The sequence below is a fragment of the Amaranthus tricolor genome, chromosome 6, assembly GCF_026212465.1.
Source record: "Amaranthus tricolor cultivar Red isolate AtriRed21 chromosome 6, ASM2621246v1, whole genome shotgun sequence".
NCBI lineage: Eukaryota > Viridiplantae > Streptophyta > Magnoliopsida > Caryophyllales > Amaranthaceae > Amaranthus > Amaranthus tricolor.
This window is the reverse complement of record NC_080052.1, coordinates 5,572,182-5,599,800: the sequence shown is the minus strand read 5'-3', so window position 1 is coordinate 5,599,800 and position 27,619 is coordinate 5,572,182. Positions and strand designations below refer to the sequence as shown.

The following is a 27,619-nucleotide window of genomic DNA, read 5'->3' as shown; positions in this document are numbered from 1 at the left end:
AAACAAACGAAAATTTCAAAACCCACTTCTTCTTCAAAACATTGTTGCTTCTTCGTCAAACTAGCCAACGAATTCTTCCACATAATTTCTCACTCTTCTATCTTCTTCTTCAATCTAACCCCTTGAAATTCTTCAAGCTTCTTCGTCCTCTTCAAGCTTCTTCAAACTTTTTGTTCTTATGTCTTCTTCAAGCTAATTAACCCACGTTTTTTAAGGCTTAGTTTTTTTAAGGTAATTTCTCATTTTAATTTCTTCAATCTTTAACTTCTTCAAGCTTCTTGGTATTTTATGGCTTAGTTTATTTTAAATAGTTGTGTACTAATTTTTATTTTTATTTTTTTATTTTTTATTTTTTATTTTTTTCATTGTTGGCCACATAACTCCATTGTAGAGTACAACATTATCATTTGAATAACAAATTAATTTCTAATAAATGTCATATTTTGTTTTTGATATTTTTATGTATTTGTACCTACTAGTGTGATTTTATTTATGAATGTGATTTTATTTATAAATGTAGTTGTTATTTTGAAATCTTACATTTTCCCTAATTATATTATTAGTTTGTTAATTAGGGTTGTGTTATTATTATGGTTAATTAGGGTTGAATGAATGTTGTTATTAGAATATACATAGGGTTGAATGAATGTTATTATTAGAATATACTTATTATTATTAGGGTTAATTAGGGTTAAATGAATGATTATTACTTAGTAGGTTAATTATTGGCACACGACACTTATTAGTATATATTGTAATTTTTAAATGGTAGAATAGAAAACATGGGCATATGCTTGAAATTAAGTCTCAAGTTGCGTTTTTAAGGCTTTTATGCAAGTAACTTGCTTAAACTTAGTCAAACTTGATTTGTTTGACATCAAACTTTGCACACAACACTAATTAGTATATACTATTGCTTTAAAAATGGTTAGGATTGAAAAGATAGGCATATGTATAACATTACGTTCTATTATAGCTTTTAAGGCTTTTTAAGCGATTTAGTTGCTTAAACTAGTTCAAACTTGATTTGTTTGACATGAAATGTGATACCCCAGATTTAGCTTTATAAAAGAAGTTATAGACTACTCATATCAATAACGTGCATCTTCTTTTTTAGAGATCTCATCTACTAAGAACTCCACAGTTATGTGTACTTGGTGGGGAACAATCTTAGGATCGGTGACCTCTTGAGATGCTTTCCCAGGTGCGCATGAGTGAGGTTAAAGTGCGCTGAAAAGACTTGTGTTGGTTTTTGGGGCCAGTCTAAGGTCTCCATGAGTAGTTATCGGCGGTCCGAAGGCCAAAGATGTTACAAATGGTATCAGAGCAACTCTACGACCGTGATTGATCATGTTTTAACACCTAGCGAGGGAAAAGATCCTGAAACTGTGGCCTAACGAGGACGTTGTATTTATAAGTGGGGGTGAGAATGATACCCCCACATTCAGCTTTAAAAATGATTTATAGACTACTCATATCAATAAGGTGCATCTTCTTTTATATGGAGCTCATTTGCTAAGAACTCCACAGTTAAGCGTACTTGGTGGGGAGCAATCTTAGGATGCGTGACCTCCTGAGATCTTTTCCTGGGTGCGCACGAGTAAGGCCTAAGTGCGCTGAGAAGACTTGTGTCGGTTGTGGGGCCAGTCTATAGTCTCTATGAGTAATCACCAGCAGTCCGAGGGGCCGTGGTGTTACATAAACTTGGCACACAACACTAATTAGTATATATTATTTTTTAGAAATGGTTAGACTTGAAAAATTAGACATATGCTTGACATTACGTTCTAAGGTTGTTTTTTAAGGCTAGCTTCTTAAGCTTTTATGTCAATAACTTTCTTTCAAGCTAAGACCTTGTTATTTTCAATGGATTTTGACTTGAATCTTTTGTAATTTATTCTACGATTAGTGCTTTCAACAAACAAATAAAGGACACGATCGCCTTGTTTTCATTGAATTTTCGCATAGTAGAGTAATTAGTTTAGATTTTATTATTATTATTATTATTATTATTATTATTATTATTATTATTATTATTATTATTATTATTATTATTATTATTATTATATATGCTCATTCAACGAAAATTCCTTTAAGTTGTACTGGGGAATATTGTTATTAAATTGAGAGTTTGGCTCTTCGTCGAAAGACTTTTCTACAAACCAATTATAGGAATGAAAGAGGAACACAAAATCGTTCCTAAATCTCTTCATATTGTCTTTCAATCCATCAAACAATAAGAAATCCCTCCTATGTTGAAAGGTCACCCAACCTAACCCTTGGATAGTTGTACATCTCCTAAGCTTAAAAATGTATCAAAAAATTGTCAAAGAAGTTTCAATACCTAAAACTGTACAAACTATGATAAAACCTACTATACAACCCCGCCCATTAGGGTATTAATTCGAACAATATTATGTTATTGGAGTTGTGAACTTCTACGGCGAAGGGATGAAAGGGAACCTCAAACCCATCTCTATTTAGTCCTTATAGACCTTGATACAACCCTCTGAGACATGTTTTATGCTATCTTTCTTCCCAGGCTTCACTATTGAATACTTATCGGGCAATACCCAATGCTCTCTAATCTTAGAGGAGTCCTTATCTAACATAGCACTCCAACTGTGGTGAATGAAGTAATTTAAAGGCCTTGAGCCATATATTATTCAACAGCTTGTGCTTAATTATGTTCGACCCCCTATGGGCGAACCCTTATGAAGGTTAAACTTTTGATCATGGGGCTCCCCAACCCAAGTGCCTACATCCAAGTCGGGCCCTCTAAGAGGATCTTAGAGAGGTCATTAGTATTCGACACTATGTCATATTCTGTTCGGCTTCTTGTCCCTTATAATCTTCAACTCCCTAAGCCACTATTAAGCTTGAATAGTTTGGAATCTTCATATAATTTAGCACCCTTGATCATGCTCTATTCGGAACATAGAATTTTTTTTATTTGGATCCCCAAGTGTGAACTATATCCTTAATATCCCAAGACTTATAAGTCGGACTCCTAATAAGACGTCCAAAGTCTTGTTATTCAAAATTTACGAGGGACTTAACCAATATAGTCGACCTCCTGAGTAGGATCCCTTAAAAGTCTTTAGGTATTTGGCTAGGATGCAACTGAATACTTTTTGATGGCCTGACAATCAGAAAATGTTGATTTGATTCTACAAAAGAAAACTTATTCTAAGAACTCAATTATTTTATTCTTCCATCTGCATGCTTTTGTAGAACGACTCAAGATGCCTTGCCTTTCCGCAAACAACCCCTCAATAATCCTTCTTGTCGCCCTCTTTGCGTGGGGCTAATGTTTACGGGGTTAAATGACCCCTAAGCTAATGGGCTAACTACCTTGATCAAGGCCCAAAAAAGAGATAAATTATAAAAGACATATGAGACCTGTTCAAGCCCACTTCAAGACAAAATTACCCATAAACCAACTATTGTTATCATCTTGATCTAGCCCTACTAGGATTTTATAAATATCAAAAAATATCTAATCAATCATTGTCATTTGTAAACACCATAAAAAGACAAAAAGATAATAGTAAAATAAATATCACAAAAAAAGTAAAATGATAAAACTTCAACCCTATCAAATTCTACCACATATTGATGATTTATTAATTTCACAATTCAACGTTATTTACTAAGATCTCCTCCTATAAATACCCCCACTACCATCAAACGAGGTAAGATTTTCCTGATTACATCAATTATTTTTGCATTCATTACATGATTTCATTTTTTGATTACTAGCTTAAGCATTAAAGGGGCTTTCTAGGAGGCTCCCCTAGACGAATAACTTTATGTGCTCGTTTTGCAGGCCACAAGTCGATTACAAAGATAGTTCTATCCAATACTAGGAATAAAATACTATAGACAACATCAACTTGCCCTTCCCGTTTAAAAAAAAAGTCAACTCATATTTATTGACAGAAATTATATATATATATATATATATATAGGTCAAGTTCAGGTAAAAAAACAACCTTATATGAGAACTGTAAGAATCATGATTAAAGTAACATTTTTTTTTTAAATTTTTTTTTATAAGAAGTAACACTTTTTTATGTTAAAGCAAAACTTTTTTTTTAGTTTGCTATTTTTTTTCTTTTTTCTTTCTTAATTTTTGGTATATTTTTGAAAATAATTATTTAGTTTGGAAATGTGGGCGGAGCAAAATATTTCGAGGCCCGATTTATTTTTTTATAATTGAAAAGAGAGATTTTCTCAAACTAAAATAAATACTCAACACATATATATTTTTAAGTACTATAATTATATAAAACCTCAACACAACTTCAAACTCAAAAAAGTTTCTAACTATGTTATAACTTAAATTAATTTGTTAAAAACTACAATTTCATATCTAATGTTATGAAGGAAGAGAAAAAAGGTAATGGATTGATGGAAAATAATAAAAGAGAGTAAAATTTTAAAGGATCCAAAAATAAAAAAAAATAAAATATTGATTATTTTTATTGATTATTGATGTTTAATGAATGAGTGAAAACTTAAATGACGTAAGAGAAGAAGTTTGGGATGAAAAGGATTACTTTGAAATAAATAAAAGAAAAGAGAGAAAAAATATGAAATTAATAAAGGTTAATCTTATGACCATTGATATATTAAGTAAATCTCTCACCAACTACTCTACCTCATTAATATTTTATTTTAATATGATTTTTTCTACATGAAGCATTTTAGGTGCGGCCCGGTGCAGTTGTAATTTGGATTTAGTAATCAGAGATTATTTTGGGTCAAAATTACGTAAAAAAAGCTAACCTTCGTAATGAGAAGAGGTGGGAAAGGCAAATAAGAACAAAGGGACTATGTTTTAATAGACAATTTAATAATGATTTATTAATTTATTCGGTTAGTACTATATATCTCATCGTTAATATATAGTTTAATTTAGTTTCACCTGTGATATTTCTAGAATTTTACTGAAGTTGTTTGTTAAATACTACTAAACAACTTTCAACAATATATAAATTCCAAATAATTAAGAGTTCGTTTGGTTGACATAAAAATTAAATTCGAATGAGAATTTCTATTTCCTTGGAAGTTACCGCTATTTCCTTTTTGAAACTCAAATGAATTGATTTTTCTTGTTTGGTTGAACATAAAAAATAATAATAGACACTCGAATTTAGATTTATCTATCTTTTCCTTTGATAATTAAATTCATACACTTTGTGGGATTTCGAACTTAATGGGGAATTTGCATTTCCTGCTTGCTCAAATATGTAAATCAAAAATTCTCTTCAAAAGCAAATCCTCAATTACAAAATTCTAAGTAAATTAAGTGGCAACCAAAGATTTTCTAAGTTTTAAGGGGTGTGTATGGTAAGTAGATTGTGTAAAAACACTTTATTTAACATTTAAATTATATTATTATGAATATTTTTTTTGATATAAAAAGGCAAATGAAAGGGAAAGGATGGGAAAAGATAGGAAAAGAGGCGATGAGAATTAAACTCAGATTCCTCTTAAAAAAAGTACTATAAAGTCAAATTAAGACTAAACTTAATTATATTTAATAATTTATTAGGTTAGTACCGCATGATACATATTTAGTGGCGAATCTAGAATTTTAAGATGGGGTTGCATTTAAATAATCATATATAATAAGACTAAGTGAAAGTAAGTTCTATATTCAAATTAATAAATAAAGCATAAAATGAAAAATCAGTATTTTTTTTAATCTAACAATGACAAAACTCCATTAACTAGTTATAATTACAAGATAAATAAAACTGTCTTCATTCTCATGTTTCATATAAAAGTATATTAAAGTCTTTTGATAATCAAGCCCTTAATTTATAGCTTAATCTCTAAATATTTATCGATATAAGATAACACATAATCCTAATAAAAAATTATTTTGAATCTGATATTATTAATTGTTATCATGTTGTGATCCTTAGTACAAAACTTAACACAAGTATGCAACAAGCTTTATAAAATACTATATATTGTTGTCTTTTAATAGCCACACTTTTCTTTTATTTATGAGTTTTTAAAGAAAAATGTTGCTATTATAAAGAAACAAAGGATAGTTACAAATAGGAAAATTTAAGATATATTTATCCAAAATATATTTTATAACAGTGGATTTCAAATATCAAGTATGATAATTCAAAATGAATCACTACCATTAAAACATCATAATTTTACCAATATTGTAGTCTCTTAATATTACACCAAATATTTTACGACTTTCAATATTTTAAAAAATAAAAAAAAAAAATCAATTTACGAGTTTCAAATATCAAGTATGATTTTTTTGTTTTAGTGTTGCATACTTCTATTTAATTCCTATTTTATATTTTATTAATTCTTATATCTTTTTTATTATTTAAAAACAATATTAATATTTTCTTATCAACTAATTATTTTCTTATTATTAATAACAATAATGTTAAATCGAAATGATGCGAAACATAAAAAGCAAATGGATTGATAAAACAAACAAAAACTGATAATGGGAAGCTCGTACAAATTTAGAGTTGATTTGAAAAAAAGTATGTATAAGGACTTCGATTTTTGAAAAAATATCACTGTCAACATACAAAATTGTAAATAAAAAAGTACTAATTATATTAAATATTAATTTAAATCAAAAATATATATATATGATGAACCCCCCCTGCATTCTTCCCTCGTACCGACTCTCATTTTCTCTCTCTTCTACCATATTCCCCCCCCCTCAAAGTTCAAACCATCTCTTCAATCTTCATTGACCATTAGTCCAAATTACACTCTAATCTTCCACAAATTTCACCTGCATTTTCCTTGCTCAATCCTTTTCATCAAGAACTAGATCAATTTCTCAACACTTACCTACAATTCTGCAAAATTTGTCATTCTCTGCATTATTTCCAGTTAACTATTGATGTTATAATTTGAATTTTTTGTCGAGTGAGCTGAAAGCAATAATAATATCAGCTTGTTCGAGTTTCTCAAACTTATTTCGCTTGTTTGACGCTGATGAGGAACATACATTGTTGATTCTACTTATTTGGATAGATCTTGAAGTGAAATGAACAAAAATTGTTCGAGATTTTTCATTTTGGCGTTGTAGATTTTAGGGCTTTTTGGGTTATAATTCATGGCGACTAAACGTGCTTATAAGCTACGTATCCTTTTCAATTCTTGTTGTGATTGCTTAATTTTTTTTTGAGATTTGACTTTTGAGGGTTTTATGGTTTAATTTTGTTGGTGTTACTTGATCTGTGAGTTAATTGTTCGAACTGTGCTGTTTTTTGGGTGCATTGGGAATAGGAGGATTTGATTTTATGTTTTTGTGGGATTGTGGTTTTACATTATTATTAAGGTTTGTTAAAGGTAGCTGTTAGGCGTGGTAGTTGTAGTCGTTAGAGATTATAAGAGTCTAATTAGTTGTGTAAAGTATTTGTGTTCCGAAAATAAATTTTTGCCCTACTAAATGCTATTCAAACAGTTACTCTACCAAACTGATATTTTTTTAAAGTATATTAAACTTCCGCATTAAACACGCCTAATTGATAAGCTTCAATTTGTTGAGTTTGGATTACTGAGGTGTTTCCTTGACAATTGTGGCATAGAGGAGTTTGTAGCACATACATCGACGGTGAATTGCTTGAAAATTGGGAGGAAATCGTCCAGGATTTTAGTCACTGGAGGAGAGGATCACCAAGTTAATCTTTGGGCTATTGGGAAACCTAATGCAATATTGGTTAGTTCACTTACCTGAACATTTTGCGTTTGCTTTTTCTTTTACTGAATATGTTCGAATGTTATTGTGTGCTTATACATGAACTTGTAAGAGCATTTTGAGCTGTGCAAATTAACTTGGGAGTAAGGCAAAAAAGATGGGAAAAAGGAAAGTATAACTACCTTCTAGTGGTTTATGTGCTAGCTGTAATTCAGTTAATTATGGATTGGAACTATTATTATACGTGGAGGCAGTGGGCTTATTTTAACATAACAAAGGGAAAATTTTGATGATGTAAATGACAGTAAATATGTTAGTGAGTGGAATCCTACTTTAGTTTGTTATTTCACCTTTGAGGCTTATTAGTAAGTGGAATCCTACTTTAGTTTGTTATTTCACCTTCGAGGCTTAAGTAATATGCTCAAATAAGTTCTTATATGTACTCTAAGGTAGTTTCAAGTGAGAAAATTGAAGCCTACGTCAAGTGCATACTATCTTAACATGTGTAGATTATTATTGTCAGCCTTTGCATAGTTGAGGGATCTTTTAGGCGTGTGAGGCGTCCTAAGGTGCTAAGAGTCCTCAATCCTATAACTGTACGATGGAGGCGCTAGCCTATGAGTGTGATGAGTGGTGACCTAAAACAAAAGATTAACCAAAAATAGATGCGAAACAAGTAACATTAAGCATAAGAAGAGAAAATAAATTATAATTGGTCGGTGCGTGCTTATAATGGGCTTTTGAGGGTAAGATCAAAAGACACTTTACTTGCTAACTTGAAGCCATCGCCTCGCCTAGCCACCCAATCCATCGCCAATATAAGATGACAAGGGTGACAGGGTTATAACAGCTAGTAGGGATTGGTCCCTCTTACCGTCCCTAATAGATGAAGCCTTAAGGTGTTGAGTCAATACCTATTGGACATTCTTGAATATAGTATATATGAAATTATTTCAATTGTGTTTCAATGATTTTGAGTTTTGTCCTTTTTAACTATGGCTTCTCATGCAGAGTTTGTCGGGTCACACAAGTGGAATTGACTCAGTAAGCTTTGATTCTTCAGAAGTTCTTGTTGCTGCTGGAGCAGCTAGTGGAACAATCAAGCTTTGGGATTTAGAAGAGGCAAAGAGTATGAATTTGAGCTTCAATTAAGCACATTGCAATTGGCATTTGCATGCTAATAGATTTATTTTAATAGAAGTTGGCGCTTATATTTTTTATTGTAGTTGTTCGAACACTTACGGGCCATAGATCCAACTGTATATCTGTGGACTTCCATCCTTTTGGAGAGTTCTTTGCATCTGGATCTTTGGACACAAATTTAAAGATATGGGATATTAGAAGGAAGGGTTGCATTCACACTTATAAAGGCCATACTAGAGGTGTCAATGCCCTTAGATTCACGCCTGACGGGCGCTGGGTTGTATCTGGCGGTGAGGACAACACTGTCAAGGTTAGTGTTATCCATATTTGTATTCATGTAGTGCATAACAATTGATAATAATAATCAATATTATACATCATACTGATTGCCAGGAAACATGATTGTTTTTTTCCTGCAGCTTTTTTCTTGCTGTATTGATTTTCATCATTCTGCTTTTTCTTTTGGTTTTATATTTGTTTTGTCCTTTTACATTTGACACCATGATTAAGCGAAGTCGTGGAAAAGTTGTTGTAATCAGCTAGATGAAACCTTCAATTGTTCCCTAAAAACCCGTTGATTCAGATCACCCTTCATACTTCATATCATTTACAACTGGTCTGCATTTCAATAAATGCTTTTAAGACTTCAAATATTTGATTCTTGATGTCTTGTTATATATGTGATGTCAAAAAAATTAAAATAGTGAGTTAAAGATTTTTTGGGGTTTTGCAAAGTGCTGGAGGTGCAACAATGGTGTGCTATAGATTAAGCTTTTGGCACTTACAATTCTTAGTAAAAAGCTTCCCTTGGAGGTTTTGTGATGGTGTGCTATGAAGAAGCTTTTGGCTTTTACGAGGATGTTGTCAACTTAAAACGGGTGATAGATGTAATTGTTACCAATTACAACTGCAGCAGCTACATAACTGTAACGGAACACAATGTTTGCCTTTGGTAGTGATAGACTGATAGTCCTAATTGAGAAGTCACAGAGCTAAGAACTAATTATTGTGAGGAAAAAGCCTTTTCCATCATGTAAGGCTCTAGGTACATGTAGAGATTTATGCCAAGGAAACAAATGCCACTTTATGTAACTAGTCAATACTAAGGTATAAAAGGATACATAATTGCTTTAGCTTTTTGGAAAGAGTTCAAGTCAGGAAATTGAGTTGGCTGAAATGAGAAGAATGGAAGGCTTTCCCTAGATTCAGTTGATGAAGTAACAAGAGACAATACATTATTGGTTACACTTTTATTTTGGACTTCTTTTTTCAGTGAGCTTTTTAATCTTTGAAAAATAAGGTCACACAATTCACGATTCTGTTTGATTCTTTGTACGGATTCGAATTAGCGATTCACTAGTCGACATATATGTTGTCTGTTTGCTTAGGTTATGTGGTTTGATTTTTAGGTTGATAATTAATGCATTTTATTTGTTAGAGTTTTTTCATGTTATTTTATCAAAAGTATCAAACATTTAGGGATGAAATAGAGTCACAAGATAAGGAAAAAATTAAAAATAGAATTTAGTCATTTAGTCATTGCATATGAGTAGTATAATTTGTCAACTAAAATTCAAAAAAAAGACATTGTAGCATTGTTTAGGATTAGTACAATTCAAAAAGTAGTTTGTTTTGGCTTTTAGGGTGAGATAGTACAACTGTACACCAGTGTTTGCTTCTCGTCCTGCTGTCACTCTTGTATAAACAATTCAAGCTAGGGTCATTGATCTTATAGATTTACTTGCACAATCATTTTCCTGGGAATTAATTTAAGTGGTAGAGTTCATTGTCCTTAACTTATTATGATGCCATGTTTTGACAGCTGTGGGACCTTACAGCCGGAAAACTAATGCACGATTTTAAGTCTCATGAAGGACAGATTCAGTGCATAGATTTCCATCCACATGAGTTTCTTTTGGCAACAGGTATGCCACTTAATTCTTCTTACTTTTTAGTGTACTTTAATGGCCTTGGTGCCATTGCCCATGAGGATAATGGAATTTGTTTCTAGGGCTTAATAAGCTCTAATCTAATCATTTATACATATGTGTGTGGAAGGATTTTTTTAGTTATTACAATAATACAATTCAACCACCTGTAAATAATGATTGGTGTATTTGCTAATGAGTTTTCTTGGAAGTCTTTCTTAGGAAGGTATGTGGTACCTACTATTATTTTTTGGTTATCGATTCCTTGGATTGTTTCCTATGTACCAAATTGCAAACTGAGTATTGATGGGTTATTTTACTAGCTGTCTTTGAAAAATTTAATTCAAGGTTTGACTAGCTAAACAGTTGACTAACATGACAGCCAATGTAACATATAAACATGGCTAGGAGTCTCCAAATATTATTTCATGTGGATTTGCATAAATACATGTGTGCATTTTATGTCTGTAGAGTGGAGAAGTATTTAATGGTTATTAAGGAGGCTTTGGGTTTATTCAAGTCTTTCATTGTTAGTGAACTTCTTTGTCTCTATAATTTAATGTTGCCGAGCTGTTTGCTTATGTGGCTATGTGGTTAGGTTGCTTAAAAAATGTAGTTATGAGTAGTATTTTGGTTTGTTGTACTTGTAGTTTGTTTAGGTGATTTTATCTTTAGTAGTTTGTTTCAGATAGAATGGAACTCTTCTTTTTTTTTTTTTTTCCGATATACGGAACCCTTCTCTTATAATTTCTTTTGATGGGTGGTTTTACATGGAAACTTGCGGAGCCTGGATAAATTATAACATCATTTGTTTTGCATACATAGACTTGTTGAATTATCTTTTTGATGTTTCTTGTTTGGATGAGTTATCCCACATCGATAAATTGAAAATGGTGTGCACACTTTATAAGCTATTAGAGACCTTCTTCCCATTGCCATATGGTTTTGGGATGGTATATATCTCCTTGGCTTATGAAGTGTGTGCACTTGTGTCCCCTCGTTAATATGCTGGCATTCACAATAAGTCCAGCCTAATTTAATATGGTATCCGAGCCGATGGTTCGATCAACAATTTAAAAAATGGTTGGTTCGAAAAAGAATGGTGTTCCTACCCTAATTGATTACTCCCACATGCGAACTTGACGGGGGTTCGCATGTGAGGGGGGGTGTTGGGATGAGTTATCCCACATCGATAAATTGAAAATGGTGTGCACACTTTATAAGCTATTAGAGACCTTCTTCCCATTGCCATATGGTTTTGGAATGGTATATATCTCCTTGGCTTATGAAGTGTGTGCACTTGTGTCCCCCCGTTAATATGCTGACATTCACAATAAGTCCAGCCTAATTTAATATTTCTACTTTTGTTTCCTAAATAAAGAACTGCATGTAGCCTTGGAACTTGATGTGTGTTTTTTGTACTAACTTTGCTTGTAGGTTCTTCTGATAAAACGGTGAAATTCTGGGACCTTGAGACTTTTGAGCTTATTGGATCAGCTGGACCTGAGGTGAAGGATTCAAATATGCTATGATTAGGTTTTGATGTCAAGCAATATTTCTGTTTTTAAATGCATTTTGATATTCCTCTCTTTTTGATCTTGAGTTGTTGATTTATTTATGTCCTAAAGACGTCTGGAGTACGCTGTGTAGCTTTTAATCCTGATGGGAGGACCCTGCTTTGTGGACTGCAAGAAAGCCTAAAGGTATTGATGTGTCTCTTAGTCGGCTAGTTGAATCATTTGAACATGTGGGTCTCTCTTTCTCGATAATTTGATACCAAGAATACTTATTTGTTTTTATCCCTGCAATAGGTTCAGTCTTGGGAACCTATTCGTTGCCATGATACAGTAGATGTTGGATGGTCTAAGTTGTCGGATTTAAATGTTCATGAGGGAAAGCTTCTTGGCTGCTCCTATAATCAGAGCTGTGTTGGAGTTTGGGTAGTGGACATATCAGTAAGTTTATTTTACATTTGACTTCGGTCTCATTAATATCACTAATTTATCCTTGCCGTTGTTGGTCAACTGATTTTTGACTTGTAGCTGACTAACTTGAACATTCTTCTACTGTATTCAGCGAATAGAACCTTATTCTGCTCGGGCGCGCTCCAATGGGCGTTCCGAACTGAAGTCTATTTCGATTGGAAATTTGCCAGCACAAAATGAAAGCACTGCTAAGGTTGGCGCAGGCAGGCTATCAACGTCGCAGAATACAGATTTGGTAGAAAAAGAGACAAAACCTCCGGGAAGGCTTCTAGTTCCAGTGAACTCTAATCAAATCAATAAAGAATCCAATGTTTCATCAGGTATATCATCAGTTCCATTCAGCTGTTTTTCTACTATTAAGTGCAGATTTAGTTGGTCTACCAAAAGTCCAAAAGTACAAATTTAAACTTTCTAAGAGTGTAGTAGAGTTAGGGCTTAAGGTTGATCCATAAAAAACCATTATCATGATGAAGTGTTGAATCGTACATTAAGCTACATTGATTCCTCAAATGTTATTCTCTGACTCTATCAGCACACATCCCCATTGAATTAAGTCTGGCCCACACAAGTAACGACATAGGACAACCGTAAGCCATATAAGACAAGAGAACAATTGATCCCTGTCAAAAGAAGCCATATCACTAAGGTATTCAAGAATTCATCTTCCCTCTATAATATATGTTTTTTCCCTTTAAACTTCTTCTGTTTTTCCACTTTCGAAAATATTCATCAGCTTTCATTCAGCAAAATCTTTGCATTACAAGTCAAAATAATATTTTTCTTGACGAGTCTTCAAGAAAAATTCCGTTTCAAGTTTGTTGTCAGTTGGACCTCAAGTGTTTTCTCTTGAAGTCGATTGTTATTGAAAAATTTACATCAATCGTTCATGGAATTATTATATATTCTTTACGTAATTTGTGTATGAGAAAGTCTTAATTTGCACAAATCTATAACATAAGAATATACAAAAGATTTGTACCATAGACTAGATGGACCGTTTGATGATGAAGATAACCAACTCTACTTACAACCCCTTGGACAAAACTGAAAAACACGTTTGTTTAAGCCCAAAAAGCTCAACACAATCACTGATATCTTGAATGTAAACCTAAAGGTATAGCCTATGACCCCTTATATTGGACATAGGTGTATTACTTGTTTGCTTGATTTTAACTATCTAAATGTGTAAGTTGTGACTTAAATTAACTAAGCATTTCTTTATGTGAATAAATACGATTAGTAAAATCCTTCGTCCTTAAAAGACCAACAAAAATCTTCCTAAATATCTCTCTTTTCCATTTCATCTGTTGCCCATTATTTTGAAAATCACTTCATGCTTTAAAATTGCAAAATTAGTGCAAGAAATGATGTGTCTCTTTTATACTTTATTTGGTTAATTTGCTAAAGCAACAAACTTTTTGGAATTTCCCATGTTCCCGTATTGGGAAGTGTGCTTATCTTCCCATTATATTCTCCTTTGTCTCTCAGTATTAGAATATTGGACAATAGTGCTTCATAGAAATGCTTGAGCCTTGATTTTACATTTCTAATTTTCTACTTATTGGAACGTTACCTATCAATAATAAGAAGATTTCATTACCCAATGCCACTCATGCCTAGTTGGGGTTTGGGGGTCGAATACTCAATCTCCTAATCATAAAAGGGTTATTTCGGTTGAGCCATGATTGCTACGTGAAAACATTATCTACAAAATCATATACATAAGAATCACATGATTGAATGTGTCATTTTAAAGTTCGATTAATGCAAAATGAATAAATTATAAATCTTTGGCTCTATCAAGAATAAACATATAAAGTATACCTATCAAAAATCATAACCACATGAAGGCATAAGTTAAAGTAAGTTTATGATGTAAATCAACAAAAATCATATCTTAATCTACTATAGCTATATAATATTTGAAATTAACTAAAATATATTAAAACTCTACAATATAAGTATTATATTTTATGCACTTATGTCACCTTTTTTTTGCTCTCAACTATTGTTGCTCAGAGATCAAATTTTTACTTGTTTACTTACTGATTTGTTTGCTGCTAGATCATATTGGCATACCTGGGACTCCTCAACGGATCAATCCAAGCATTAGTCCGAGGAATACCCTGTCGTCAAATGCAGTAGTTCTAAAACGAATTTCCTCAAAATCCCAATCAACAACAATGGTTTCAACAAACTGTAAAGCTGATGTTGCACCCATAATTGTCCCTAGAGATGATGTAAGACTAGAGCAAATTGAATCCAAGAGAGAAGCTTTTTCCAAAAGAAATAATTTTCATCCTTCTCAGCTCAAGACAGCTGATTTCAGACGGTTTGTAAACGCAAATGAAAAATCTGATGGCTCAATTATCACTATGCAACCTGAAATGACAGGCATAATGGCACCAGAAATGAGTGGAGTTGTAAATAAGAGTTCAATGAAGACTGAATCTAATTCCTCGTCGCAACCAGTTACCAGCTCCCCGCTTGACAATTGTATGTTTTCTGCCAGATTGCTTACTGTACCACATTTCTTATCAGGCTGGCAGTGTACTCCTTAATTTATTAGTTATCTAGATGCTTTTTATTTGCACATTGGAGTGTTATGGGTCTTTGTAGATCAAAGTTTGGTTTGCTTATTGATCTATCTTAGCCTTGTGTTTTGCAATCCTACTTGGGATTATATTACATGTTGAATAGCATATTAGGATGAAAAAATGACGCATGTCAAAGAGGTCATACTATATAAAATAAGATTTACATGAGCTATACTCCAGTATAGTAGGAAGATATGAGTCGTGAAAATGAAAATGCTTCGATGGATGAGCGGACATATAAGAAATGAGTTAGGAGTGACAAATATTGGGTATAAGATGATAGAGAATCGTTCAAAATGGTTTGAACTTGTGCAAAGGAATATTAGTGAATCAGGAAAAATAGATAGTAAGTTTGAAATTAGGTAGTATAAAAAAAGAGCGAGGAAGATTGAAAATGATCTGAAGGGCAATAGTGGAAAAAGTTACGAAAGATTTAGACTTACAAGTTGAGATAATAAATAATCGAAATGAATGAAGAAGAGTTTATGTGGTCGGGCACCGAAATTGATCTATTTGTTAATGTAGCCAACCAATCTTTTGAGATTTAGGTTTTGTCATTATTTTTATTTGCTATTCTCTGACATGTCAAAGATTTTGTATCAATTTTTGGTACTCCTAAATTTTGACAGCATCGTTTTAAAGTATCGACGTTTATGAAGTGTCATTTGTAAGGTGACTGTAGATTGGAATTTGTGCAATTTTATTTTTATAGGATACTGACATTTTTTCAGATATAGTGTTAATTTTTTAACTAGTGAATAGTCAACTCGAGAATATGAATAAAGGCCTTGACACCTTAGGGCTATTTCGTGTTGGATAGACATGATTGGATCGTTAGGTCTCACTTTTATGCGTCCCATTGCTGATTATAGGACAAAGAAAGAAGGAAGGCTGAATCCGTAGTCTCTCACTTTTATTAGGGGGTTTATTCTTAGAGTCTTGTATATATATAGTTGAGGGTCTTTTATTGTGGCTCATGATTGTATGTTTGGGTGATTAATTCACATAGGAGTTTGGGACCACTCGAAGGATCCTCTGTATCTTGTAACAGTTCAATAACAAGAATACCAGAAGTATTATTCAGTTCATTGTTCTTCTATTTCTTGATTGTATTCTTCTCTATATTGTATTTGGTTCGTTTCTTTTGGGTAATAGGGTGCATAACGCAATAATAGGGTGCATAACACTATTATTTTCTATAAACGTGAAAGGAAAAGCTCCACCTTGAAATATCCTTGCTTGAAAACCAAGTGTGAACTTAGGTGCAATGCGCCTTTACCAATAATTTTCCAGTTACGGACTGGAGCACTGGAGAAGCCTGAGAATCCTTTTAAAATATTTTGGCTTTTTAATTTCTCATTGTTGCTACTTGCTTTTGCCTAATGGTTTGAGACTCGTTTGGTGTCTTTTGAGTTTTATGGTCAAATGTTTGTACATACGAATAACAATTGTGTATATGCGTTGTGTCAATTGTATTTATGTGAGAATAGTGTATTGAAGGATAAAGGAAATAAGAGATAGATAACACATATCATAGTGCAATAACAATTCGTCAAGCAGCGATCACAATCAATATTGTTGGTTTCTTGGATGTCTTGGCCTATATTTTGGTCCCTGTAAGCTTCAAAACCTTTAGTAAAGGGTGTGGGTATTGTAGTTCAGTGGTTTCAACTTTCAAGAGTAGTATTGTTATTCAGTTACTCAAAGCAGATTCCTTTTGGCCCTTTAGGCCGAGTCATGTCTAGTTCATGTCTAAATTGATTCAATATTAAGTCTTAGGTTAAGGCTCAAGTCGTGTCAATACATGTGACGTAAGTTCGGGACTCAAAGTGCAAAATCCCGTCCACATCATTTTGTAAAGGATTTTTAGTTTATCACAACCTTGATAAAGATCGAGGCAAACAACAAAGTTATGGAAAGATGTTTCATAATTGCTGTTGCGACCAAATTTGCCTTTTGCATTGTGATTGGGGTCCAAAGCGATTATACTCAATGAGCTTTAGGCATGCTTTTGGGGGAAAGAGCACACCAAACACGCAAGCTTTTGGAGTTTTTTGTATTTTTTAATTTTAATTATACAATTGGGCTAAGGTACGCCTGCGTCGTCTATGTGTTTCCGTTGCGTTTTTCTTAGTCTGTTCTTCGCATGGAGTCTTAAAAGCATTTTTCATGTTGCGTGTTGCTTTTAAGGGTACATTGCTATTGGTCTTGAGTGTTGTTGGTCTCCATTATTTATGGGTCTCTGCACCTCGGTTAATCTTAGGGAGGAGTGCATGTTGTTATTGTAAGTTTTTTTGGCTAGGTGAAGGCAAGTTGCAGATCGAGCTAACTACAAATTGGGTTAAATAGGATCTCAAATCAATTTAAGTCTTTGTATTATCGAATATCTACTCGGCCAAAGCTAGGTTTCGGTCTACAATGACCAACATATTCAAACCGACTTCAATCATACACATTTTCAGTCTGATTTGGTATGATTTGGTATGACTAGGTTGGATCTGGATGAAACATAATTGGATTAGATGTTCTCTAGTTAACATCAAGGTTTGGCTTAAATTGATCTGTTTGTACGTCAACTAAACTTTATAGCCATACTATATAGGGTTGAAAAGTCGATTATTGCTCGAATTGTTATACAAAGCTTTTTTACCTGGAACGACATTTGGTTTTGAACCGAGAACAGGAACGGGAACAAGTAACGCAACTTAGATTGACTCGGGAATGATTGGGTGCGAGATACATTATGTATAAAAAATATATTTGAAAACAAATTTAAATGAGAGGGATTTTTTGCTTTAAGAAATTGTTTTTAAGTGAAATTTTGTAGTTTCCTAGGTTTCACCTTGTTTTTCCCTTTCTATGTTTTCTTTATTTTTTAAATGAAGGCCAAAATACCTTTTAAAAATGTCTTTTACGCCAGGATGTGACCTTGAGCAATATAGTTTGCATTTTGTGGTTATTGGGGAATGTTCTCAAATCGCAAAACGTGGCTATGCTCCACATTCCATGTAACCATGGGTTGGAGTCATGTCCAGTTAACTTAAAGATTTGAGTTTTGGTTGGTTCATATTTATGTGGGCTTAATACTTCGTGTGGGTGTATGGAGTGTATATAGATCGGGCTTGAGTTAATTATGCTGTGCTTGATTTCTAGTTGGTTATTCATGATTAAGTTCAAATTGTATAGAATTGGTTATGGGGTCATATTTGTGTTTGGCTTATTCCATGATTGGCCAATTACAAGTTGGGTTCGGGTACAACCATACATGTAGGGTTCGCGATCCATATTGTCAGATTGACTTGGGATGTGCATCATTCTTTTGCTCAGTGTAGGCTTGATATCAGACCCAAAGAGGGTATGTGTCAGGTCATTATCAACATGAACTTGGACTTGGGCTGGATATGTCTCATTTAATTTTGTGTTAACCTTTGGGTTATGTATAGGTATTGGTCAGTTCTCTGTTTGCGTGGAATTTTTACTGCCTTGTTGAAAGCAACATAAAAGGATTTTATGCAAACAGGATTCATAGATTTTTTGTGAAATGTTGATGTGGATTCTAGCTTGTTTAGATCTATTTTAGAAATGTGGGAGCTGACAATTGCTGAAATTATGGTTTACTTGTATGAGAAGATGAAATTCTGCTGTCTCAACCTAAAAACTAATTGTCTGCTCTAAATTTACTTTTGTAGTTGAAATTCGGGTGCCTAAAACAAGGAAAGATGCTCGTTCCACAGAAATTCAACGAGCTGGTATTGCTTAATACACTGATAATGTACTCTCATTTTACGTTTTTGACTAGGGTTTATGAATTTCTTAATGTGTGCTGATTCAACATAAACCTAGGAAGAAGCCCTTCATTGGTAGCAAACTGGGAGAAGAGAGAAAGATCACCCCCTTCTGAAGGTCCTACTACAAGCAGTACTTCCAATGCAAGCAATGTTGTTCACTCACAGCCTAATATTATGGTAAGCTTCTGTTATCCCTTCTTGGCTTCTTGCACTGTCAGCTTCTTCTTTTGTACTAGCGCCTTTCCTTTTGTCCTTTTGCATTTTGTCAATTTATTGGCATAAAGGCTTATAGTGCTATTGGTAGCTTTAATTTTTTAGGAAAAAAAATCATTGCTGTACATTTCTATTTATTTCCTGGCTGATTGAGACTCATATCTCTGATTATATTTTTTTTTAATCTTTTCTCTTGTAAATATACATTGTCATAGTCACCTGCTGAAACCGTGATACATATTCATTATGTTTGTAGATGATTAAACTTAATCTGTTTCAGAACATTTTCTGAATATTTTCTCTTATAAAATATGAAGTCTTTCACGACCTTGAGATCTAAAATTGTGTCCTCAAAACCTATATCTAGTGGTATTTTGAAGGCAATATTTAATACCTTCATCATGATAATTTTTGAGTATTAGTAGATGTGCAAGGATATGATGTGAAGTTAAACACTTAAGCAAAAGGAGATATCTTCAAAATGGCTTTGTTTTTTGATTGCTTGATGGTATTTATCAGATTGCTGTTCGTTCTGGAGATTGACTTGCTCTCTTGGAGCATATTGGTCTGCAAATCACTTTATATTCTCTTCTCAAAAGGAAGAAGAATGTTTGGATTTTAAGCCATTTGTATAAAGTCCTTTGATTTCAGATTAAAGTGGACTATATTAAAATGGCTAATTTAATTTCGTGCACTTTTTATTTGTGTGAAGCTGTTAATGATGTTTGTTACCAAGACTATCCGAAACAACCTTTTTGTTATCACTAACAAGGGTAAGGTTGTGTACACTGGGTAATTGAACATTGTTATGATCGTATGAAGTTCTTCAATTTGTTCCTTGGCCCCCAACTCCTTATTTATCCTCCTGAGATTCTACTGGCTTACTTTTGGAGCTTACTTTTTCTATTTTTGGTTGAGATTCTGACAAATCATTTATGAATACAGGAATGTTGTCTGTATATTAGTTAATGTAATTAAGTATTAAGCATTTGTTTTTGCTATTTTTCCCACTTCTTCCCAGTTGCTGTGTGATAATCTTTGGTTTTCTTTTTCCTATTGAACAACAGAAATCCAAGTCTTGTGGATATTCATTGTCTGCTGAAAAAGACACGACATCAGTTACAGATGATGATATTATTGCCCAGATAATTGGAAGACATGATCAATTTCTTGGTTCTATGCATTCACGTTTGGGTAAATTACAGGTATTTATCTTATCTCATTTGTGTCCCAATGCCTCATTTTTTATTATCTATTTTTTGTTGGGAAATTGCTTTTATTTTATGTAGTGTTTTATGTAGTGTTTGGGAACAAGTATTTCATTTCAAATTATGGATTTCAATTATGAAATCATAAATGAAGAATTTGAGAATGACAAAGTTTGGGTAGTCATTCTCAAATTCTCAACTTTTACTAGTTTTAAAACAATGAAGGAGTTTGGTCCAAATCCAAATTTGAAAACTTTTGATTTGCCAAGCAATAAATTTGAACAAATTCCAAATTTTCAAATGAAATCATGGTTCCCAAACATGGCATTATGTTATTTTATATTTTATACTAGTATTAATTTTTATTTGCCGATATTGACCTCCTTGAACTGATCCAATCTTATTTATGGCTAGGATAGAGTCCTTGAAGAGAAACAACGATGGGAAGTTAACCAAGCATGTGCTTGACCAAACGCTTCATTTTTTATTTTTTGTTTGTCTTTGGATGGGGTTTTTGGGATGGGGAAGACCTTTCACGAATATGAAGTACATCCGCACTTATGTGTTTCATCACCATATGCAGAAATCTGCATGTCTTATCTAGTGTACAGATGTTTAGAGGCTGTAGTTAATTTACCCTATCTACGAATACGTGTTACGGTGGAGGTAGGTTGAGTCAAAATGAATTATTCAATGAATAATAATTTTCTCTTTATGTCTTCAATCAATTTGAATGGGAACTAGTAGATAACTTTCAGTTTTTATTTTTCCTGTGGCATTGGGGTTCAAAAGCTGTGAGTTATTTGAATGTATCATATTATTCCATTTTTATTGCTTGGTAACTTTATGGAACTTTGCTTCATAAATGTTGTTTTATACATACATATATTACTAATATTTATACCAAGATGCTTAATACTTAAAATCCTATTGACTGCTAGCTCTAGGCTGTAGTCCTGGATTTGTTATTGTATTTTTCTCACGTTCAATACAGGTCCTTTCGCCACCAAAAGGATGATATTGGCAAATGAAAGTGACTATTTTTCCCTTTAAAATCTTATATACTCCTTCCTCGATGCATCAGGAGCAATGAAGCAAATGTGCTACACATTGACCTTGCAAGGGGCATGATGGAACATGTGATTGGAAGGATGGAGTGCAAGGAATCAACAATAGTACATATCATAGGAATTGAATTAGAATTTATTAGAGAATTGACTTGGAGAGCAAGGCATTGAGTTATTTGAAAGAAAGTTATGCAATATTATACTTAGAGGACTAGGGAATGGAAAAGTATCTGCTGAACTTTGACTAAAATATCACTTTAGGTTGAATTTCTAAAAGATATTTACAATTGATAAAACATTATATATCTCATGGAGATGTTGAAATCCTGAGTTTTAGACTTCCGAATTTTGATGGAATAGAAGGAGCAACCTTTTAGTTTGTAGTTTTAAAGTTGCTGACTAGTTTGACAGCACAGAACTGCAACATGAGAACTCAGGCTTCAGCAACCTCTTTTTTAGTGACATGGTCATGTTTATCTTCATATTTAATTGATTTTCAGGCTGTGCATAGATTTTGGGATCACAATGATGTAAAAGGGGCAATTGGGGCTATGGAGAAGATGGCTGATCATAGTGTAAGCCTTCTGATCAAAGTTCTTTGCTTTCTTTTTTCCCCAGACATGCTATTATGTAATGTCTTTGTGAGATAAACTCTTTAGATCAAAGCTGATTCATTTTCAATGACATTATAATGCAGGTCATTGCCGATGTAGTTAGCCTTTTGACTGAGAAAACAGACATTGTCACATTGGAGATTTGTACGTGCCTCTTGCCGCTACTTGCAGCTCTTCTTGGTAGTGACATGGATAGGTAAACATTGATGTAATCTATTGTTTCGGTTTTGGCTTAGTCCTCTCAGCAGGGAAATGCATAAAAGCCAGAGTGGTTAATCCCCATGTTGGTATCTTTTTTTAGTCTTGAGTGCAAAAAGTCTGGTTTTGGGTCACAGTTGCTGAATGTATTTTTGGGTCAATGTGGATGGTTGCGTGCATCTCGCTAAGCTCAGAAACTTATGCGTTATTGTCGCGATACAATAATGCAACCTTGTTTTTGCACTAGGGTCTTGTCATGGCATTACTTGAAAAATAGAGTATTAAGAAATAATTACTTTAGGAAATTCTTGTCTCATCTATTTTCGAGAAAGATCTGTTTGGGGTAGAATTTCTTGTGTCATGGGAACCAGTAACTTGCTGTGGAGCCTGCAGAGTCAGACATATAAAGATGTAAAAACTATAGTTCATTATTGACCTCAAACTCAATAAAATAATATGACTTATAATCTCATTGATGCTCATTCTAAAAAATCATTACACTTCCTTAACGTCATTCATGATATTATGCTGTTACATACAAAGATTCAATTGATGAAACTCGTAACAGATTCTTAACTCAAATTATAAGACTAATAAGACTCTCCTGACCAGTCAATGAATCAACTGGCCCATTGAGGCCTAATTATGCCATAGTCGAACAAGTTTCAAGCACTCGAAACCAACCCCCCCCCCCCCCCCCCACTGAGTTAATCAAATCCCAAACTTCATGAGCATAATCATGGATGGTGGAGAAATTTTATGAAACATTCTAGTACATATGACAAAAAAAGGCTTAGAATTATAACGTAAACTTGTAGCCTATAAGATTTGTCCTAATAATGGGTAAACAACCATCGTAGCTAGAAGATGATCCTAAGGGCTTAGAATAATCTTCTGGTGGGTTGGAACACTGTGGGTTGAGTTTTGACTTTTCCCACATTAGCATTTCTTTTCTCTTGTTCCACTTTTATTTTTTGGTTTGACATAGACTTCTCATCTTATTATTGCTATCCTCTTCAAACCTTCTTATATCATCCAAATTAGGTTTCATGCTATAAATATTTGGTTTACAACTCCCCATTTGTTGGAATAGTTCTGGGGAAATGCTTAGCCTTTTGTCTTTTATGCTTCCTATCCTTGAACTTCTTTAGGTTGAATTCATATGGAAAGGTGGTCCTACTCCTATCTTGCTATTTTCAAACTTCTCTTATATTTTTAGCTCGTGTCATGATAGGTTTTAAAGTTATTGAGTTATTTATCCTTTCATGTTCCGTGACTCGTACTATGAGCTGTCATGGAACAAATTTTATCTTTCGTGGTAATTTCTTCTTCTATTTGTGTTTTTCTCGAATGCGAATAAAAATAAAAATCCTTTTGGTTCGTAGTCTTGGAAAGGATTTCTAGGAGACTAGATAGTTGGAAAAAGGCCTTCTTCACTTTAAGAGGGAGAATCTCAATCATTGAATCTTATTTGAACTACATTCCCCTATACTTTCTTTTACTTTTCAAGACACCTTCCAATATCGTAAATACAATTGAGAAAATGTTGCGGGACATCTTAAGGGCATGAGTTGGGGATACAAAACATATCATTTGGTTGGATAAGATAAGATGAAACTTCCTAGAGACAATGGTGGGCTAGGAGTTGGGGATTTGGAGGCCAAAAATAACGCCTTACTTGGAAAATGCTTGTGGAGATTCCCTTCGGAACCCGATTCGTTTAGGCATAAGTGTTTTTTGGCTCGGGGTCGTGTGCAAGCTCAACACCTTGAAGAACCTTCATAAAAGACACCAACGATCATCTCTCACCCTCAATGGTGCATAATGTGTTATATTAACATAGAAGATAATGACCATCTCTTTATCTGGGGACTTGTGGATGAGATTATTTAGCATTATGGTGAAAGTCTTGGATAGATCCTCTAAAAATTGGAGATTTCCTTCAAACGAGATCCTTTGGTTTTGGTTTGGTACTAAAGGTCACCTAAAAATTCTTTGGATATTTGTTTCCTTGCCATTCTTTTGTCTATTTGGATGGAAAGAAATAGTAGGACTTTTAGGCAGAGCTCTTCCTTTAGGTGTTTAAGAAAGAGTGAAGTTTCTAGCTGCATTTGGACTAGATCCAATTGTTTGTTCCCAGAATTTTCTATTCATGATCTTTATAGGAAAGAGAGGAATTTTAATGTAATTTTCTTGTTCTTTTATGGCATGCCTCATCCCTACTTTGTATGTTTCTCTTCATTTATTAACAATTTTTTCCTTATAAAAAAAGAATGACACGTTTTTGGTCGTGGACTGTGATCGTTTCTTCGCAGCGGCTTTCTTTGTGGTTTGGTTGGTAGAATTTCTGACTTTGGCAAGTGGGTGAGTAAGATGGGTAATTATTATGGGTAACAATTGTGGTGGACTGGTGGTGGTAGAGAACGGGGAGAGATGGAGAGAAACAGATGGAAAGATGGGTGTAAGACAGTGTGTAGAACACTTGGTATGGGAATCAAACTCATAACTTTGCTATTTTTAGAAATAGTTCCCCAAAGTTTCCAGGCATATTATGAATGTTTTTTCACGTATACGAAAAATTTATGATGTTATATATATATATATATATATATATATATATATATATATATATATATATATATATATATATATATATATTGGCTATAAGGTATATGAAAATGTTATAATGAAGTTAGTGGAAGGTATATGGGGACCATAAGTATTATTAAAATATTAAAATGAGGATGAATAAGGTTTTTTTGTCCAAAATTTATGATATAAATAGAAAGATTCTTTATGGGAACAACAAATGGAACACCTCAAAATAACAAATGAGAACTTTTTTAGGAACGAAGGGAGTATGTTATTACTAAAAATAGTGTGGAAGTACAAAGGGAGCCCCTCCCTAGAGCCTAATACATAAGGCCCTAGGCATCAACCAAGAACAAATTAAAACCTCCTATGCAAGCATTACATAGGATTATCTAGCAACCAACACTTAGCACTATCATTAGACCTAGAAGCAATTCTTGGCAATTTTCAAATACCCATGTTTTGGTGATATGGCCATTTGGGATCTTGTGCTACTAACCTCGGTGATGTTGCTCGAGAATTCTTGGCTGAGGAGAATCATAGTCTAAACAAAGGATATTCTGGTGAGGTTAGGTGACAATCACTTGTTAAACTCCTTGGAGAGAAGGGTGTGTTGCAACTTGTTTTTGTTGAAATATGAAAATACTTGAATTTACAAGTGCTAAACTGAATTTCTACGAACTCATTGGCTTTAATATATAAAAATGCATAGCGAAAATGAGGGAAGAAATTGTGGTGATTGCTGAATACCACTTACCTAAACATACTATTCAAAACCAAATTTGCTTAAATTACTAGAATGAACTAAAATTAAAGTGTAATAAGTCTCAGTGTAGAACATTAAGGTTTGTAAGTGTATTCAGTATTACAGGGACTTGACAAAGGAAATCTGTGGTAGGTTTTGAACAATCTGTCTGGATATTCTGAGGGTTTGTCGGTCTAGTCTCTATTATCCTCTCCTGTTTTATTGGGATCCTTTTAGGAATATTTTTATTATTATGCATGAACAATTTGTATTGGAACTGTTCAATTAACTGATTCATATTACTCAGGCATATAGGTATTTCACTTGATATGCTGGTAAAGCTGGTGAGAGTATTTGGTTCAGTCATCTATTCAGCTGTATCAACAGTGTCATCTTCAGTGGGTGTAGATATTGAGGCAGAGCAAAGGTGTGTTTTATTTCACTGATGTAATCATTGTTGAATTTATCGTTGAGAAATTGGCTTCGCTAATATTATATTTGCTGAGCTGTTTAGGCTGGAGCGCTGCAACCTTTGCTACATTGAACTAGAGAGGGTTAAGCTATGCCTACCAGCACTCATGAGGTTAGAATTCGTTCTGAGAGTGCTGTCACTCTTTTATAAAGGTTTTCTTTTGATATACTCACTCGTTTTTCTTTCTATAGAAGAGGGGGCTCAGTAGCAAAGGCTGCACAGGAGCTGAATTTAGCGCTAAGTGCTTCTTGTGAATGATGACAGAGGTTGAGTTTCATTATGGAGGAGATCCAACCTTATCTGACTGTATTTAATTAATTGATGAACTTGCTGCACCTGATCGGTACTCCAAGTCAAAAAGCACAAATATGCAGTGCGGTGAGGCTGCGTGTGCTGTGCTTTGTGTATTAAGGCCCATGCGCCCATGCTAACTGAAAGCAATAACCTATGTTGTTAATACTTCATGGCAAGTGAAGACAGAAAGCCAAATTAGTGAGAACACCTGCTTGTCTAGCTTTAACTTTCAAGAGTCTCAGTGTAACCACTGCTCCATTAATCCTTGTGGAGCAAACCTATGGGTATTTAGCCATCTCTAACCGGAATTGTATGCCACATACTGTAAACGGTGCTTTCATGAGTGAAGAGATGTGGTAATCTTTTCCCATTTGTGTACCAAGAAGGATGTTGTTTCACTCAGAAATGATAATTTTCAATATGCTTGAATGTCTCAGTTTTGTCATGCAAACCTGGAATATCGTACTACCACCCGAGTTTGATGTATTAGTTGGGGGTTTCTTGACTGCGCGCATCTCTCCTTACTCATTTCTTGGGGGAACGGGTATAATTTGTCCGCATCTTTCAGGAAAAAGAAAAATCCTTCATCCGGACCCTGCCTTGTGCAGGATACTGAGAGTGTCTTTTACCTTTACATGAGTTTGATGTAGTAGTAGTTGATAGCTCTTTCATATTTTCTATTGTTCTGAAGAATCTTTTTCAATGTGTCCTAGGAAATGTAGGAACAGCAGAAAAAAAAAAATTATTACTCAAATTACTTTGGCAGTCTGTTTTCTAGAACACTCCATTCATAGCATGGGAGCGAGCAAGTGTGCCTTGTTTATATATAATTGTATGGCTAGAAACGGAGAAAACCTTGCACAATATCGCCAAAACCTTGATGTTGAAATAGGGTTTGATGAGAGAAACTTCATAAATACTCATTAAACTGAGAAGTTCAAATAACAATTACACAAGAAAATAGAAATGCTTTAATCTTTACTTTAAAATTGATTTAAATTTGTAAAGATTTGTGAAGTATATAATATAAACATGGTGTGAATGTGAGATAAGTATAAGGTGTGTATACC

General features: G+C 33.6%; 1 protein-coding gene across 1 annotated transcript; it reads left to right on the top strand.

Annotated features, from left to right (window-relative positions):
* The first annotated feature begins 6,673 nt into the window (after positions 1-6,673).
* On the top strand, positions 6,674-27,418 carry LOC130814994 (katanin p80 WD40 repeat-containing subunit B1 homolog KTN80.4-like). The gene is made up of 18 exons (XM_057681310.1): positions 6,674-7,148; positions 7,596-7,726; positions 8,717-8,834; positions 8,932-9,158; positions 10,671-10,773; positions 12,214-12,284; positions 12,405-12,479; positions 12,588-12,731; positions 12,853-13,081; positions 14,826-15,257; positions 19,048-19,107; positions 19,202-19,323; positions 20,427-20,564; positions 22,135-22,209; positions 22,332-22,444; positions 26,091-26,210; positions 26,298-26,366; positions 26,447-27,418. Exons 1-18 carry the CDS (start codon positions 7,121-7,123, stop codon positions 26,511-26,513), a joined length of 2,322 nt encoding a protein of 773 aa, XP_057537293.1. The 5' UTR covers positions 6,674-7,120; the 3' UTR covers positions 26,514-27,418.
* The last annotated feature ends 201 nt before the right edge of the window (positions 27,419-27,619 follow it).

Coding starts and splice junctions, on each gene's coding strand:
- LOC130814994 (XM_057681310.1), top strand. CDS start 7,121: ATGGCGACTAAACGTGCTTATAAGCTAC. Junction 15,258..19,047: donor CAGCTCCCCGCTTGACAATT/GTATGTTTTCTG, acceptor TTACTTTTGTAG/TTGAAATTCGGGTGCCTAAA. Junction 22,445..26,090: donor CTTGGTAGTGACATGGATAG/GTAAACATTGAT, acceptor CATATTACTCAG/GCATATAGGTATTTCACTTG.